The 15,833-nt window shown below is 39.8% G+C and overlaps 1 protein-coding gene across 3 annotated transcripts in view; it reads right to left on the reverse strand.

Annotated features, from left to right (window-relative positions):
- Positions 1 to 15,487, reverse strand: part of SMARCA1 (SNF2 related chromatin remodeling ATPase 1) — a 36,334-nt gene extending 20,847 nt beyond the window's left edge. Inside the window, exons 1-13 of one of the 3 annotated variants that reach the window (XM_080365452.1) lie at positions 15,048 to 15,487; positions 11,297 to 11,383; positions 8,579 to 8,745; positions 7,579 to 7,679; positions 7,356 to 7,456; positions 6,890 to 7,069; positions 4,545 to 4,700; positions 4,159 to 4,290; positions 3,337 to 3,405; positions 2,479 to 2,588; positions 1,550 to 1,776; positions 864 to 985; positions 319 to 471 (exon numbers count right to left, since the gene is read on the reverse strand). In XM_080365452.1, the coding sequence (XP_080221578.1) occupies positions 319 to 471; positions 864 to 985; positions 1,550 to 1,776; positions 2,479 to 2,588; positions 3,337 to 3,405; positions 4,159 to 4,290; positions 4,545 to 4,700; positions 6,890 to 7,069; positions 7,356 to 7,456; positions 7,579 to 7,679; positions 8,579 to 8,745; positions 11,297 to 11,383; positions 15,048 to 15,170 (1,728 nt within the window). In that variant the 5' untranslated portion in view covers positions 15,171 to 15,487. The remainder of the gene's footprint in view (positions 1 to 318; positions 472 to 863; positions 986 to 1,549; positions 1,777 to 2,478; positions 2,589 to 3,336; positions 3,406 to 4,158; positions 4,291 to 4,544; positions 4,701 to 6,889; positions 7,070 to 7,355; positions 7,457 to 7,578; positions 7,680 to 8,578; positions 8,746 to 11,296; positions 11,384 to 15,047) is intronic. The other 2 variants (XM_080365451.1, XM_080365453.1) reach the window with 2 other exon arrangements.
- Between the last annotated feature and the right edge of the window lie 346 nt (positions 15,488 to 15,833).

The raw sequence follows: 15,833 nt of genomic DNA on the forward strand, positions 1-15,833 counted from the left end.
GGAAACAACCCTCTGTTATTCCTTTACAGTTATTCCAGAAAGGACAGAATTGACAATGATTATATGGATAAACAACATTGATACAGTATTTTGGCAGAAGCAATTTTAGTCAACTGTGAATATAATTAAGACAGATATTCACAGAGAAAAATCTACAATTTCTCCCACAACTTCGTTCATGTTCTTTTTATTCAATTCCTTAGTTTCTTGGTATTTAATACAAAAAGTAAAGACAACCAACAAAAATGCAAGTTCTGCAAACACTTATACCACAATGACACCTATAACAAACTAATGTGTATTAGGGAGATAGCTCACCATGGCTTGCAGATCTACTTGAGGGTTCCAATCTGAATCATAGAGAATAACCACATCGGCAGTTGCCAAATTAATTCCAAGACCTCCAGCTCTGGTACTCAGCATGAAAATGAATTTACTGCTATTGGGAGCATTAAATGTGTCTATTGCTTCCTAAGAGAAAAAAGTGTCATTAAAGTATCAGAATTTTCAACAAGCTTCCAATATGTTGGTGGCTTTTCAACAAAATTTCTTTGTAGTTTACAGAATTTTTATACCAAAACCTATTTTCCTATACAAGTAAGAAACTGTAGGTTTGCACAGGTGTGAACACTCATTCCGAGTCCACAAAAATATTAATTTTTTCATTTAGTTGAGGAACAAATGAAACCTACTTTACTGTGGACTTTGGTTAAGAAAAGCATATACCCATAGCAGCCTTTCTAACGTGTGACATTTTTGCTTTACTCTATACAATTATGTAACTGCTTTTGTATACATGTAAATAATAACTTTATCTAGTACGGAAAACAAAGACGTTTCTTGTTTATACACAACTTTCTCACCTCTCTTTCTTCATGTGGTGTCTGTCCATCAAGTCGGCAGTACTCATATCCACGCCACATGCAATAGTCTTCCAAAATATCCAATAAGCGAGTCATCTGACTAAAAAGTAGAACTCTGGAACCTGATAGATCAACACAGAAGGTTTTGTCGTTGGCTTTATGTTTTCACATTAATCTCATCACAGAACCTACCATAGAGCATGAGTAAGAATTCATGTGAAATATCCTGTACTATGCCTAACTTGCTCAGGTAAGTCTTCTGAAGTGGCTTTTCTGGTATTAATTTATTCCTCAAGACAAGTTATTCGACAATTTATACAGAAGAAATAAACAGCTGTAAAAACAGGACACTTAAAACCATAGTAAGTTAATTAGCTGATGACTGATGTGCACAGACAAACTAATCCTCTCATTAGAAATTTTCTTAAGGACAGTAGGAAGGGGGGCTCTGCTCTTCCTTTCTTTCTACTTCTCCATATTACTAGTCTTCCTCATCATTCCTGTAAGACTTCCTTCCCTCCATGTGTTCAGATCTACAGAAAAATGATTTTCAAGAAAAGCCTCGCTCAAAGCAACGAACGCATTCACTACTGGAGGAAAGACAAGAATGAATCTATGCAACATTTGAAAGGTAGTTTTACTGGTAACGGGCATTCAGATCACTACTGCTCGTCAAGGGTACTCACCTTGCTCTCTGAGCTTTGCTAGCAGTTTATCCAGAACTAACATTTTACCACTGTTAGTGATGAGATGCGTGTCAGTGGTGTAGGGAGGGCCTGGCTCAGCACCATCAAATAAGTACGGATGGTTACAGCATTTCCGAAGCTGCATCAGAATATTCAGCAGACGCATCTTATCCATTTTCCCAGCTGAATTCAGGATATCGATATCTTTCATCAGGATCCTTGTATACCTGAAGTTTTACAGGCAATTTTGAACAACTCTGTTTTTATTTTATACTTAACGTGAATGAAAACCTGCAACATCCTTATTACTTATTTCTGGATGTAGGAGTTTGCTTTGTTTACATAATAATAAACTATATTACTCCGAAATTTGGCAAAAATGTCTGACTGTTAATAAGGATTTATAAATCCATTCCAGAACATGGAAGACAATTTGCCCGTGAGTAACAATGATATATCATTTACTGAGTTATCTTACACTGCCATTTTAAGACTACAAAGTGGATTAAAGATATCATTTATTTTACTGAATCTGCTACACTGGCCTGGCTCCCTTTCTCACATCTCTTCTGGGCATGTGGCTCCTGAAGGTTTTATTCTAAATTTCAGCTCAGACTTTTACTGATTCATACATACTTGGATCAAAGGAGGAAACTTCGCAGACATTTGTTCTTTCAAGTAGAATTAAGGAAGGAAAAGAAGTTTCTGCTTTCTTCCTCTCAACCCTTTCCATGACCCTGGCTGAGCTCTAACTTGCGCATCTTTAAAAAAGCCCCAAAGACAGCTATAAATAGGCTAACAGGTTTCTCCATCTGACTGTCTTAACATGCAACTACCGAGGCCTGGGGTGGGGGCTTAAGAAAAATCAGTGTGAAGAGCTGAGGTGTTCTTTATCAGAAAAGAATCTTACTTTGATGTAAAGAACTCACCATTCCCTCTGCATTTTGCTGAGCCCAAGATAAATTTTTACTTCCTTCTTTGGAGGCAAACTCTTTTCTACTTCAGCTTTTATGCGACGTAATAAAAATGGCTTCAAAACCTAAACAAATATAAGTTTTTCCACAGATAAATTTATAGAATTGATTCCCTCAAATCCAAAATTAACTGATTAAATTATCAAGTATTTATTCAGAACTAATCAATATCTACTGCTGTCACGGTGACTCCTTCAGAAGTCAGGACAAATTAAGTTGTCCACTAACAGGCTAAGTTCACACATAAATGCTACATAAATATTTCCATATTCATCCCAGTTGTCATCCTAAGCAACGGGCAAACCCATAAGCTTATAAATCTATTTATTGTCTTTTAACATAAAGTCCATTTCATTTCCACTAGTAGCATGTACAAAACACACCACCATTTCATAGATTAAGCAACGTATGTTGTGCTTCCTTCTGATTTGTTTTGTTAGTGTATGATGAAAAATGGCTTCTATCTCATGCACACGAAAGCAAAGGTAAAGGCACAACTTTATTCAGATTAGCATGACCAGTCTATCAGTATACCATTCACGGTAATAGATGGTTTCAAAAAGATTTCCCAACTCTTCATTTTCACATTTTAGGTAAATATTTTGTCCACTTCCAACAGTAGTGTTATAAAAAGCATTATCTGTAACAGTAAGTTCCAATATATAATTCATGAAAATTCTGCTAAGCCTTTCTGTAACTAAATACCTTCACATTCATCTTCTCAGCTATGAGATGAACGGGGAAATAATCTGTTTTCCCTTTTTACACTGTGTATGCTAACGATGATACGTGATTACAGATTTAATTACTTACAGCATGAAGTCTTTCTACAAGTTTCTGATCACCAAGGCAATTTTTAGTGTCGAACCATGAGTCAAAATCCTGTGGTGAGAAACAGCACAATTGGTACAAACAGTTTATCATCTGTAGTTTTAACAGACACATATTGACTCTGTTTCACTCCAGCTGAGAGTGGCATAAATCTTGAGACAAATTACTCTTACAAGTGAAAGAAAAATTTTCCTGCATTTCTGTGCCAACTTCCCAGCACATTGTAAGATTCAAGTCACTAACTGCACAGACAAAATACTATTACTCTGCTTAATTTACAATGTTTTTTCATGCTTATCACTGCAGTGTCCAAGTTCTTCCCCTTAGTGTTTGTGTAATGATAGGGCAAGAAGGTAAAAAAAGAAACCCAAATCCTTAAGTAAATGATAGGCACAACAGAACAAAAACAACAGAAGAAAGCAACACAAGTACAAGGAAACATTAACAGTGCAAGAGGAGAAAGATGACTCAAATTCTAAATGAAAAAAAGGTTTACACCTATTTAGAAGTCTCATTCAGCACTGCTTTCCAAATTTTGTTCCTCTTTGCATAATTTCGAACCGTTTAAAGTATTACATTTGCTATTACTGGCCTGAGGCTTTATCTGCACTAAAAGAATGCACAGTTTTAGCTAAGTAGAGCAAAAAAAGTAGTCTACAGTTAGGTAAGCCAAAGAGCTTCTACTGAATCCAGGTCTTCCACGCCATACATTTCTTATTAGGCTCATCATTCTTCTCTTCTGCAGATAGAAGCCTGGAAATCAAAGGAAGAAGAACAAAACTGTACCTCCAAACCTCAACTTACATCCGCAGAATTGAAGACATCTGGTAAAAGAAAATTGAGTAATGCCCACAGTTCATGGAGGTTATTCTGTAAAGGAGTTCCCGTAAGCAGCAATCGATTTGTTGTCTTGAACTCACGTACAATCTCTGACAGCTAGAAATACAACAAAGAGTTATCATCATCATGTACATTTAAACATAATGAATTTTCATCTGTTTCTGAAACTTCAAACAATGTTAGCTAAATTTAAAGACAGTGAGCTACTTATGAAATTTGTATTTACCACCCAATAGCTTATGGCTTATATTTAATAAAAACACCACACCTAACACTTAAAATCTGCTAAAAATCAGATGGAATCTTTTGTGTCAAACTACCTTCAAAGTATCAAGTAATTTTGAGTTTACCTTAGACTTCTCATTCTTTATTCTGTGGGCTTCATCAATTACCAGGTACCTCCAGTTAAATTTTTTGAAGACTGATTTCTCTTTGATTACCATTTCATATGAAGTAACACAAACATCCCATTCACCAGGCATCATAACATCACGGATAAAAGCAGCCTAAAGCAGAACAACTGAGTTAATAAACATTTTAAGTATGAAAAATTTACATGGAATTCAGTGAAACCTATTTCCACCAACATTGGTGATGCACTAAGCTTGCACACACAAAAGATGACTCAAACATCTTTTCCGTAACTGAAAGTTACTGTAACAAAAGCCTTCATTCCTTTTTTCTTTAGGCACAGGCAGATTACCAGTTGCAGTTAAGCAAAACACGAATTTTCTCCTGCTCAAACTTAACTACTTATTCTTCAGCATAGATTTTCTGTAATTTAGATACAGTACATACTACCAATAGGGCAAAAAACTCTCCAAACTAACTAGTACCAAGACACAATCCACAAAAAAGTGTTTCAAAACAACTCACATAGTCCACTCCCATCTTCTCTCTTTCCTGAAGGTCTTGCTCCTCTGTCCCATCTCGATTTTGTAAGTGATATATATCTACATTTATAAAACCTTTCACATGAAAGCATATCACCACATGGAAAAGCTGCACATGCAGATCTCCCAAGAACTGACTTAGTAGGGTACACAGAGCACCCCAACACTAGAACTGATAGAAAAGCTACCTAATAAAGGAGCCTTCTGTACAATACTGACTCACAAATGCAAATGTAAGCTCAGAGGCGCTTTAGCCACCACAGAACAGAGAGATTAATTAGAAAATGAGGAAATGAAGTTATGATAATACAAACCTAAGACTCTGACAGCCAAGAAAGTACAAAGTGAAGGTGCATGCTTCCTTTCATCACAATCTTAATTTCATTCCATTGAGCTAGCAATAAACACATTGGGGTATAAATACTATCAGACTTTAAATGAAAACAATCTGCAAAGAGCTGTACGGTAGAATCCAACACTACAGCACTGGAAGGAACTGTCAACTCGCTGGCAGAAGCAGCAGTTTGTCTCAGAATCACAGAGCCATTTCGTCTGGAAAAGACCCTCAAGATCAAGTCCAACCATTAACATAACACTGCCAAGTCCACCACTAAACCATGTCCCTATGCACTGTGTCTACACATCTTTCAAATACCTCCAAGGACAGTCACTCAACCACTTTCCTGGGCAGCCTGTTCCAATGCTCAACAATCCTTCCAGTGAAGGATTTTTTCCTAGTATCCAATCTAAACCTCCCCTGGCACAACTTGAGGCCATTTTCTCTTATCCTATATCACCTGTGAAAACACTTCCAGTTATCCCAGCCACTCCTCCTTATGACTTGTGCTCCACACCCATCACCAGCTCCATTGCCCATCCCAACACACTCCAGCATCGCCACATCCCTCTTGTAGTGAGGGGCTCAAAACAGAACACAGGATTCAAGGTGCAGCCTCATTGGTGCTGAGGACAGGAGGACAATCGCTGCCCTGGCCCTGCTGGCCACACTATTTCAGATACCAGCCAGACTGCTGTTGGTCCCCTTGGCCACCTGGGCACAGGGCTGGCTCCTGCCCAGCCGGCCCAGCCAGCCCCCCCAGCCCCTTTCCCGCCGGGCACCTTCCCAGCCCCCTGCCCCAGCCTGCAGCGCTGCCTGGGGCTGTTGTGCCCCACGGGCAGGGCCCGGCACAGAGCTGGGTTGAACCTCACACAACTGGCCTTGGCAACCCATTGATCCAGCCTGTCCAAATCCCTCTGTAGAGCCCTCCCTTCCCTGAAGCAACAGGCAGCCATGTAATCCATACAAGAAACCACAGAATTCACAGAAATGTCCAGCTCACTGATCCCTTTCAAGTTAGGAAAACACCCTGTACCTATTTTAAGGCCTTCACTACAAAAGATTAAAAGCTCTACAACAGAATCCTAGTTAGAAGGCAAGGCATGGACATGAGACACAAATAAAGAGTAGAAGTCACCTAAAAAAGCTGAAGAAAGAGATAACAAACTGAGAGCAATAAAGGAAAATGAATAAACGCTGTCACAATGCAAATACAGAAGAGAGAAAAAAAAAAATCAAAGAGGAAGACAACAGAAAAAAGGTCAGACAGATGTACTTTGATCATCTACTGATTTGCATTCTGTCCTCAGTTATAACCATAATATTTTGCATTTTTCAATGCCAATATAGTTAAAGATTACCAAAAAATACTATAATTAAGTAAGCAGGTTAGGGAGAATTCCACATACCCAAATGCTAGTTTTTGGCAAATAACATGTACATCTTTGAAATGTAGAGCACTTACTCTTGCATCTTTATCTCCAATAAGGCAAACAGCACGTAACGATGGAACCCAGCGTTTGAATTCATTCATCCAATTGTGCAAAGTTGATTTTGGAACCAGGACCATGTGCGGTCCGGGAATGTTTCGGTAATGCTTCAGATAGCCTAATAACGCTATTGTTTGCAGAGTCTTACCAAGACCCTGCATTGACAGAGAGGGGAGGGAAAGAAACCTGCTGAAATGAAGTACCATACAGAAATAGTTTCAATTTTCCTACTATATCATTCTATCACTTAAGTTGTTTAAAGCAGACTACACTACAAATGTTTGCAATACAATTTCTTCCCTTGCATTACAATCCCAGTTGCAAAAAATCTAACTGTTGTAGAATGATGCACACTACTGCATCCACATTAAATATTATAGGCACTTTAATGTTGATTTTACTCAATAATTACCACAAAAATTCCAAAAGATTACAGCTTACCATTTCATCTGCCAGAATGCCATTAACACCATTTTCATACAATGAGATCATCCAGTTCAAACCTCTAACCTGATAATCTCTTAGTGTTCCTCCTTTCACATCTGTAAATGTAAGATTCCTCTAAGTAGAAAAATACTAATTCTAAGTAGAAAAATTTTAATTGCAATCTGCTCAGATTTTCATTTTATCAAAGCAATCTGAAAACTGTCTACACAATACTTACATGAAGGAGATTCCTCAAATCGAATACACACATTAGATGTTTTTCGACTCTCTGACAACAGCTCTTCATCTTCTTCTTGTTCTGTGCGCCTGTGACGATAACTAAAGAAAAAAAAAAAAGTCATGTTTATATGGAGTCATTTCAAAACACTGACTATAAAATCAAAAGAGACAAATTATAACAGAAACAATCATTGATCTACAATGTATGTGTTCTAGCACCCTGATCAAAATGATATCCTGTTAACAAGTTATACCTTACGGTTCATTCCAGCTTTAATTAGAAAGACTGATATGAAACCCTCTCCTCCAGAGCTGTAACTATACTCTAACTAAAGTATCATGAATTCTCTAAGGTACTTTAATGAGCAACACAGAAATACAACACACACATCAGTGGTAGCCTTAGAATCAATTACTTGGAAACTATACCACTGAGAAAAATCACTTCGCAATTTTAAAAATATTTTAATTTTATAAATTAAATAGAAAACATTATTTTGTAAATGTTACAAAAACTAGTTTCTTGCTATTACAAGATCAGAAACACAACATGAATACTACACCTGCATTACTAATATAGAGAGATTGGTAGAGAAAAACAACTGGTGCCAAGTATCCAGTACCCACGCTACATGCACATTGCCCTGTTGTAACTTTGTCTAGCACCACTCTGGTCCCACTGACATGGCCACTAGCAGCTGGAGCACATCAGGTGTATTTGTGGAGTGCATCCTTAGTTCAGCATCATGCAACAGGAATTCAATTCACGTGCTCCAAAATCACTCCACCATACAGACAAGAACATGGTGAGTGGCAAGAATAAGGGAATTTACTTTAAAAGCACATTAGTGATCCAAGGTCAGTTGATGGATCAGCATAATACACCTTTAATAGGAAAAATTCTGGACTTAAAGTACAATCTCTATCCTACTAACTAAACAGGTATGTTAAAATGCATAATTTGTTTGAAAGTACAAAAAGTTGGAAATAAAACATACTCCCCAGCTGAAATCAAACTCTGTTTTTCATCTTTCTTCATCCGTGGCCGTCCCAGCTTGACTTTCAATGGAGATGTTGGTGATTTTTGTGCTGCAGGCTGAATAAAGTGTGCAAAAAGTTCTGTCTGCTTCAGAAGGAATTCAAACCTTTTTGCTCGATCTGCTTTCTAGTTTCCGAAGTGGGGAAAAGAATAAAAAACAACACACAAAAAAAACCCAGTAACTTTTCTTCATAATAAATGTGTTTTTATTAAGAAAAACTATTCAGAAACTCTTGAGAACTTATATGTGGAAAGATTGACAAGACCATCTGCCTACTGTTAGCCAACTCAGGGGGCTACAAGCATCACGAAATAGCTCAAGCTGCTTTGGCTTACAGCTAAGCATGAATTGCTTCACAGAACCCAGTTGTAAAGTGTGGTAGTCCAAATGATCCTTCATGAATACCACAACAATCCTGGAAGACGGATCAGGACTTGATAACCTCATCCCAGCAACTCATCCCTGTTCAAAACTCAAAGATTAGTAAAACAGCCCCAAAACAGTTTACTTTTATAGATTGCTTAAGTCTGTGTTGCACACCAGCAACTGTGAAGGGATGGTCTGAAGGACTGTCTACAAAAGCCAGCAGCAAAACTTCCATCAGCAAAACTTCCATCAGCTTCAAGCCTATCAGGATTTGATCCAAGACAACCATGTGGTAGCTTTGCTTTTAAAAGTATGACTAAAATAATGGATGCACCAGCCCAACACTGCTTTCACTGAAGTTTGTGAACTTTGCTGTCAGATTTCAAATTTCAATCATTTCCGTTTTACCATATCAATGGGGCATACGCACTTCACTATATAAACACAGCAAAACATGTCCTCTATATTTAAAAGACAACGTGCTACATATTTTTAAGAAAAATATGATAAAATTCAAGTGTTATCTGACAGAATGCAATTGTTATCAGTTTCTGTGCTATTTCTAAGCATCATGTAACACTATACCACTTCAAGCAATTTTCAAGTCATCTCATTTATATGTCTTGATATAAACTACAAAAGTGAAATTATAGTTCTGTACCATAACCTTTCCAAGAAGCGTACAAACAACAGAAAGCTTTTCTGCAGGTAACTTATATGCAAGTAGAAGTGCTCTAACAGCAATAACACAAACCAAAGAAAAGGGCAATAAAAATGAACCTGACATGCAATGCATGATGTTGCCACATGAGGGCAACACATTTCTTTTAATAGCGCAGCACTTACCAGCAAATAAACATCTTTACAAAGATCTCCTGGAAAAAAAATCACTATTATTTTTCCCTTGCATTCATTATTGGACCTTTTGTGTAAATAACTTGAAAACCAAATAAACTATATATAACAAGGAAATTTTAGGAAGAAAAAAAAATTCTAAAAGGGGGAGTAAAAACATGGATGTTTATGCCCATACAGCATAAGAACAAATCCATTCAGAGGATTTATATTCGACTAATCATTCATGACAGTTTTGGCAAGCTAACCATAACTATTAAGGTTCTATATTGAATGCTACAATATACTTTCTTTGCCTGCAAGGTTACTGGCTGGGTGTAAGCACCATGCCTTGATAAATAGTAAAGGCCTAGCTCACAACTGCACAATTGATGATGAAAGGTAGATTTTTTGAGACCTATTCCCTTTGCCTCTTAGTACAACTGACCTAACTTTCTAATACAGGAAAGATGTAAATTCACCATGTATTACTGTGAAATCAAGTTTAGTTCTTTACTCATTCTCAACAGTTTTACTTGTGTGTCTGCTGAAAATTAAGTATTCATACCAGTAGGTTATCAATTTTTTTATGTCCAACAGTGAAAAGTCTTCCCTGTCTTCTACAGTGTCCAATCCTTCCAGAATCTACTGTAATTATTAGGCATCCATGGAACATTAAAGCTTTTAAGAAAAACACAGTAAGGTAGAGATACCAGCTTCAACCAAGAACTTACTACACATATCATTCAAGAATAAGTCTTGTAATGCCCTCCTGGTTTCTGTCTCTGTAATATAGAAGTTACCCTGTTGTCTCCCCTCCAGCACTACAAGCTCCCTTCGTTTGTGTCATGGACAGATCCTCTTTTGCACTGTTATGGCACATATATTATGGGACATATATTATGGGACATACCAACATTTAAAGCCTTTATGTTTTTATATGATGAGAAATTGGCAGCTTTGGTATTTCTCTCATTTAAGTAGCAGCTTACAGATGCCTCTAACATCACTCAACAGGTCAAACAAAACTAGCAGATTCAAATCCAAAAGGGTAAAGTTCTAAACGTAAAATGCAATTTAATAGAAACTCCTTACCACAGGAGAGTGTGGATAACTAAACCTGCACAAGCGGAAAAAAGCAAGCAGACAAACCCATGGGGAGGAAAAAAAATATCCACTGACAACTACTGAGCATAAAAACCACAGTCTCCAACCTCAGAAGTCATGCAGACAAAGATACTTAGAAGAGTGGGACAGTATTTAACAGAACTATCACTATCTCCTTCCTCCGTTCTCATACTCTTCACTAAATATCCACTGTAAGGAACCACATTGAACTGGACACTTAAATTAATCTTGATTTGGTTTTCTTTTCTGACACATCCAGTCTGCAATAACTCCTTGTAACTGTGTTGATCTAGTTCAATCAAACAAATGTCAAAAAGCTGCAGTATGTTTTGTCATGAAAACACTTACCATCTTCTCTTCATATTCTGGGTCAACTTCCTTTTCAGGTCTAGCTGCCTTTGGAGGAAGTTTGAGTTGAAACGGGGGATCATTTTTCTGGAATGCAAATTTTAAACACTTTGTAATTATCAGCTTTTTTTAGCAAAACAAGATCAATATGAACAAACCTATACACTATAAGATAAGCATGCTATTTTAAAAAAATAATTATTTCAAAATTAAGTGACTGCATTAATCACATTATTTCACTTAAAGCAGAACCTGATATCCATGATGAAACCAAAGCAGAGAGATGAAGAAATAAAACGAAAGTTGAAGATCTGTCTCATCCTCATGCTTATCTCTACAAATCTGATCCAAGTTGAAAGCATCAAAGGAACATACTGAAAGAGGATGAAGTTTAATCTTTCACAGAGATCTAGCTTTAAATGTGTAATTACATTTAGTATCTTGAAAAGGTATTTAAAAAAATTAAATGTGATTTCTAAATGTTTAATTCCTAACCCTAAGTTTCTAGCACTTGCATCTTGAGTTTTGTTTGTTTTCACTTCCAGATTAACAGTCATGAGTTCCTTTGGAAATACGGGCTTATTTAGCCATATACCTTGGAACAGACAACAAATGACCAAATCAATCCATGCTGCAATCACTGCATGGTATGCGCTTAGTTAACAAAGAACTACCTTATTTACTATAAACAAAAGAAATTTAAGAAACTGCTGACTTTTGTAGTTTATGAGATTCATTTCTGCCTTCAATTGGGAAGCTCAAAGCAGGTTTCCACAACTTCAACTGCCACATTGCTATGTTTAAAAAAAAAAAAAAATAACCTCGCAAAAACCATGATATTGGCAAAATATCTTTTTTAAAAAGGGAATCATGGGAGAAATATTTTGTGGATTTTTTTTCACCCTAATTCAGTCTTTGAAATAGAACTTTTTATATACCTCCTGCAAATAAAAAAAAATATTAAATATTTTTGAGATGCATTCAATTATAAAAATGTTTTTGAAAAGCACCGAATAATCCAAAAGGAACTACCAAACTGTACGTCTGTATAAAATGTAACAAAGCAGTCTTATACCAAACTGTATGTCTCTATAAAATGTAACAAAGCAGTCTTAATCTGACAAGCACTTTAAGTATCAGCATACTACAAATACATTAAAATTAAGTAATAGTTATCCTAAACTATGCAAGGTCAAGTAGCAAAACTAGACCAAAATGGGACTAAATATGTAGAAGTCTGTCAAGCAACATTACACCTAAATTTCAAAAACGTTACTGATAAACATATACGCCAACTTACTCTTCTAACTTTAAGCATGATCATGCAAAGGGCAGCAGAATTTTCTGAAGTCAGAGATTATCTTTTCAAGTTTTGGCCCAAAGGCATAATTCTCTGCAGAGGCGAACACTACTAAGTGTATAATGAAGTTGTTTGACAATTTAATGATTTAATAAATGCATGAGTTCCACTTGGCAAGACCAAATGATTATGTTGCAAATAGGTAGCATTAGAAATGTTCTATTCGCTTACAGCTTTCTCAGTCACATAGGTAATCAGTTCATCTCAGAAAGCTACATTAGGAGAGGACTGTTACACCAGTACGCCAAAGAGCAGGTCGTATATATGTGTATATATTCACACCTCCATTATATTACCATATAAAATACCCTCCAGTAAGAGGCTGACAGTGCCAATATCAGGGTTATTCTTTGTACTAAAGCGACAGAATACTCCTTAAAGGAAAACAAAAATTGACAGGGGGCCATTTCAGATGTCTTCCTCACTTCTAGAAATGTATTACATAGATACATGCTACTGGAAAAAAGTTGTCCATCTACCCCTGCTAAGTTTCTTCTGGACAAAGCAGAACAACTAAATATCAAAAGAATCCGTATCAACTGCAAGCTTTCCAAGTAAGGCGTATAAGCAGTATTATCTTTCTAAGCCCCAAGGCGGATGGTTCTAATGCCAGAGTCCTGTTGTTACTCAGATTTCCCCAGAAAACTCATGGTGGCATACAAATCAAATTTGTTCAGGATCAGCAGAAGCCTCGGTGCAAACAATTAATTAAACAACTAAAAAAGTACTTTCATTTTTAAGTCAGGGAGCTAGCTGGTAACAGTCTACCTCTACCCTAGAAAAGGTTTCCATTAAACCCTAGATAAGAGAGTCCCCTGAAAACTGGTGTCATTTAAACACCTTACAAGAAATACGATCATGCAGCAGAAGACGCCAAGCATTCCAAGGATCCAAAATACTTCCCCTTGAAATCTCTACTAATAAGCCTAAACAGAACTACTAGCTTCAGGCTGAGAGGTATTTCTATCTAGTAAATGCAATACTTAGTCCTAAATTGGGTATACCACATGAACATCTAAATAAACGACTGGGAATAAGAACTACTGCTGCTTTAGTTGACTTCCTACTCTTGTAACCTCTGCTACTGAGAACTTTTAACAGATGTATTAATAATAATTAGAAGGACACACTTCGTGTTTAACTCACGTGCACCAAGTGAAAACAGATTCCAAATAGGTAGTAAGACACTATTTTGGTACTACAAGAAAGACTATTTAGACAGTAGAGAGGAACAGAGCACAGTAAGTTTTATTATATGCCATTATTGGGCAGATTGTATAACTACCTGTATAGCTATGTAACAGGCCCGTGGGCCAATGTGAAGTGAAATTCCACAGTCTGAATAAAAACTCAAATAGGAACATTTTTTTTCCCTTTAAGAAACACAGCAATGAGCATGGCACAGCAGCACAATGTCAGTAACACACAAAACCAGTCACTGCTTTCAAATGATTTCTCCAGGCAGGCTTTCTCTATAAATATTTAGCACCAACTTTTCCTCAATCGACACACATAAAAAGTTGTATCCAAAAACATTTTCTCCTGAACAGCTCAGAATTACACTGTACTGCATCTCACAGCTGTTTGCATACCTAAGTAATGTAAAGAATCAAGCGTTCTTTTCAGGCAAAACTGGACTTCCATGAATTGGAATCAAAATTGATTGCACTAATATCGATGTTTCTAAAGTTTTTCTCAAATATCATAAATATACAACACATCGACATCATTCTTACTAAGTTTTTGTAAGATTCATTCCTCAGACTAAATCTTGTTCTGTTTCCAAGGATACCCGAATACGTCACTTTCTACATTCCTTGTATCTGTAGTCTTTTTTCCAAAAAACTGAAGGGAGGAGGCTGGCAGCCATAGGCGCGCTCCTGAGGGGCTCACCCTGCACCGCGGCAGCACAGGAGGGCAGCGGGAAGGCTGCAGCCCCGCAGCGGGAGGGCCGGCACCGAGCGGCGCAGCCCCACCGCACCGGGCCCCTGCGCAGCGCCCATCCCCGCCCCGGGCGCACGGAAGGGAACACCGGGGCGGCGGACACTGGCGCTGCGGGCCACCACGGGCAGGCGGGGGGCACAGCCAGCTGCGGGAGCTGAAGGGCCTGCCCCGGCCCGCGCGGCGAAGGAGGGCGCACCCCTGGGCCGCCCGGGTGGCGGCAGCTGCCGCGGCGATGCTGAAGGACGCACCAGGGGGCCGGCCTGTACGGCGGGGCCAGGGGGGGAAGTCTGCAGGGCCGCCGCGCAGCCCAGGCCGCGGCTCTGGCCCGGCGGAGCCCTCACGGCCCACGACCAAGGGGCCAGCGCTGCCAGCGGCCTCAGGCCCGGGCGGCGCAGCCTGAGGGGTAGTAGGGCTAGGCGCGCTCGTCCCCAGAGGACCCCCTCTCACCCTGCCCTGCCCGTCCCGCCCCCGGAGCGGTACCTCCTCAGCACCGGGCTCCTGCGCGGAGGCGGCCGCGGCGGAGGTGGAGGGCAGCTCGCCATCCGCACGGGGGGCACCGCCAGTGTCCATTTTGTGCGCGGCGGGTGCCTGAGCCGCCGGGGGGGCAGGGGCGGCCCCACCGCCCCAAACACGGCGCGGCCCCGCCCCGCGCCGATCTCGCGATACTTCCGCGGGGAGGGCCGCGGCCGCGCGTTTCCCGCCGAGCAGTGGCGGGGCGCGGGCTGAGGCGGGGCAGCGCTGGGCCGGCTTAGGGCGGGCAGTGGGGCGATGTCTCCCGGGTCGAGCCGGTGGGGCCTCTGAGGAGCTTCCCGGGACCAAGTCCGGACCCAAGTCCGCTTGGGTGACACCCCAGCTCACGGTGAAGGCGGCAGGCAGGGCTGCCACATCCCTAAGCCCAGGGGCGCTGTGGCGAAGCGCTGCCTCAGGGCCTCACACGCACTCGCCGTTCAGGACAACATGGGCTTGGAGGGGCATGAACTGGGGCAGCCGTGGCTGAGGCCCTTGCCGTGTTGTACCTGCTGCCACCTTTACGATCTCCAGAGGGCTGCCAGCCTGTACCTCCAGTGCAAGGAGCAGCTGTGCTCTCCTTCCCACCTCTTCCCAGCCAGGAGTCCCTGCGGCCCCGGCACAGCCATGTAGAGAGCATGGACTCCAGACCTGTTGTGGAAATACATGGGTGCTGACAAAAGGATAAGGTGCTTCAGGAGCGGAACAGTAAAACAGAATGGTATG

This window comes from Falco punctatus (assembly GCF_963210335.1).
Source record: "Falco punctatus genome assembly, chromosome: 15".
Classification (NCBI taxonomy): Eukaryota; Metazoa; Chordata; class Aves; order Falconiformes; family Falconidae; genus Falco; species Falco punctatus.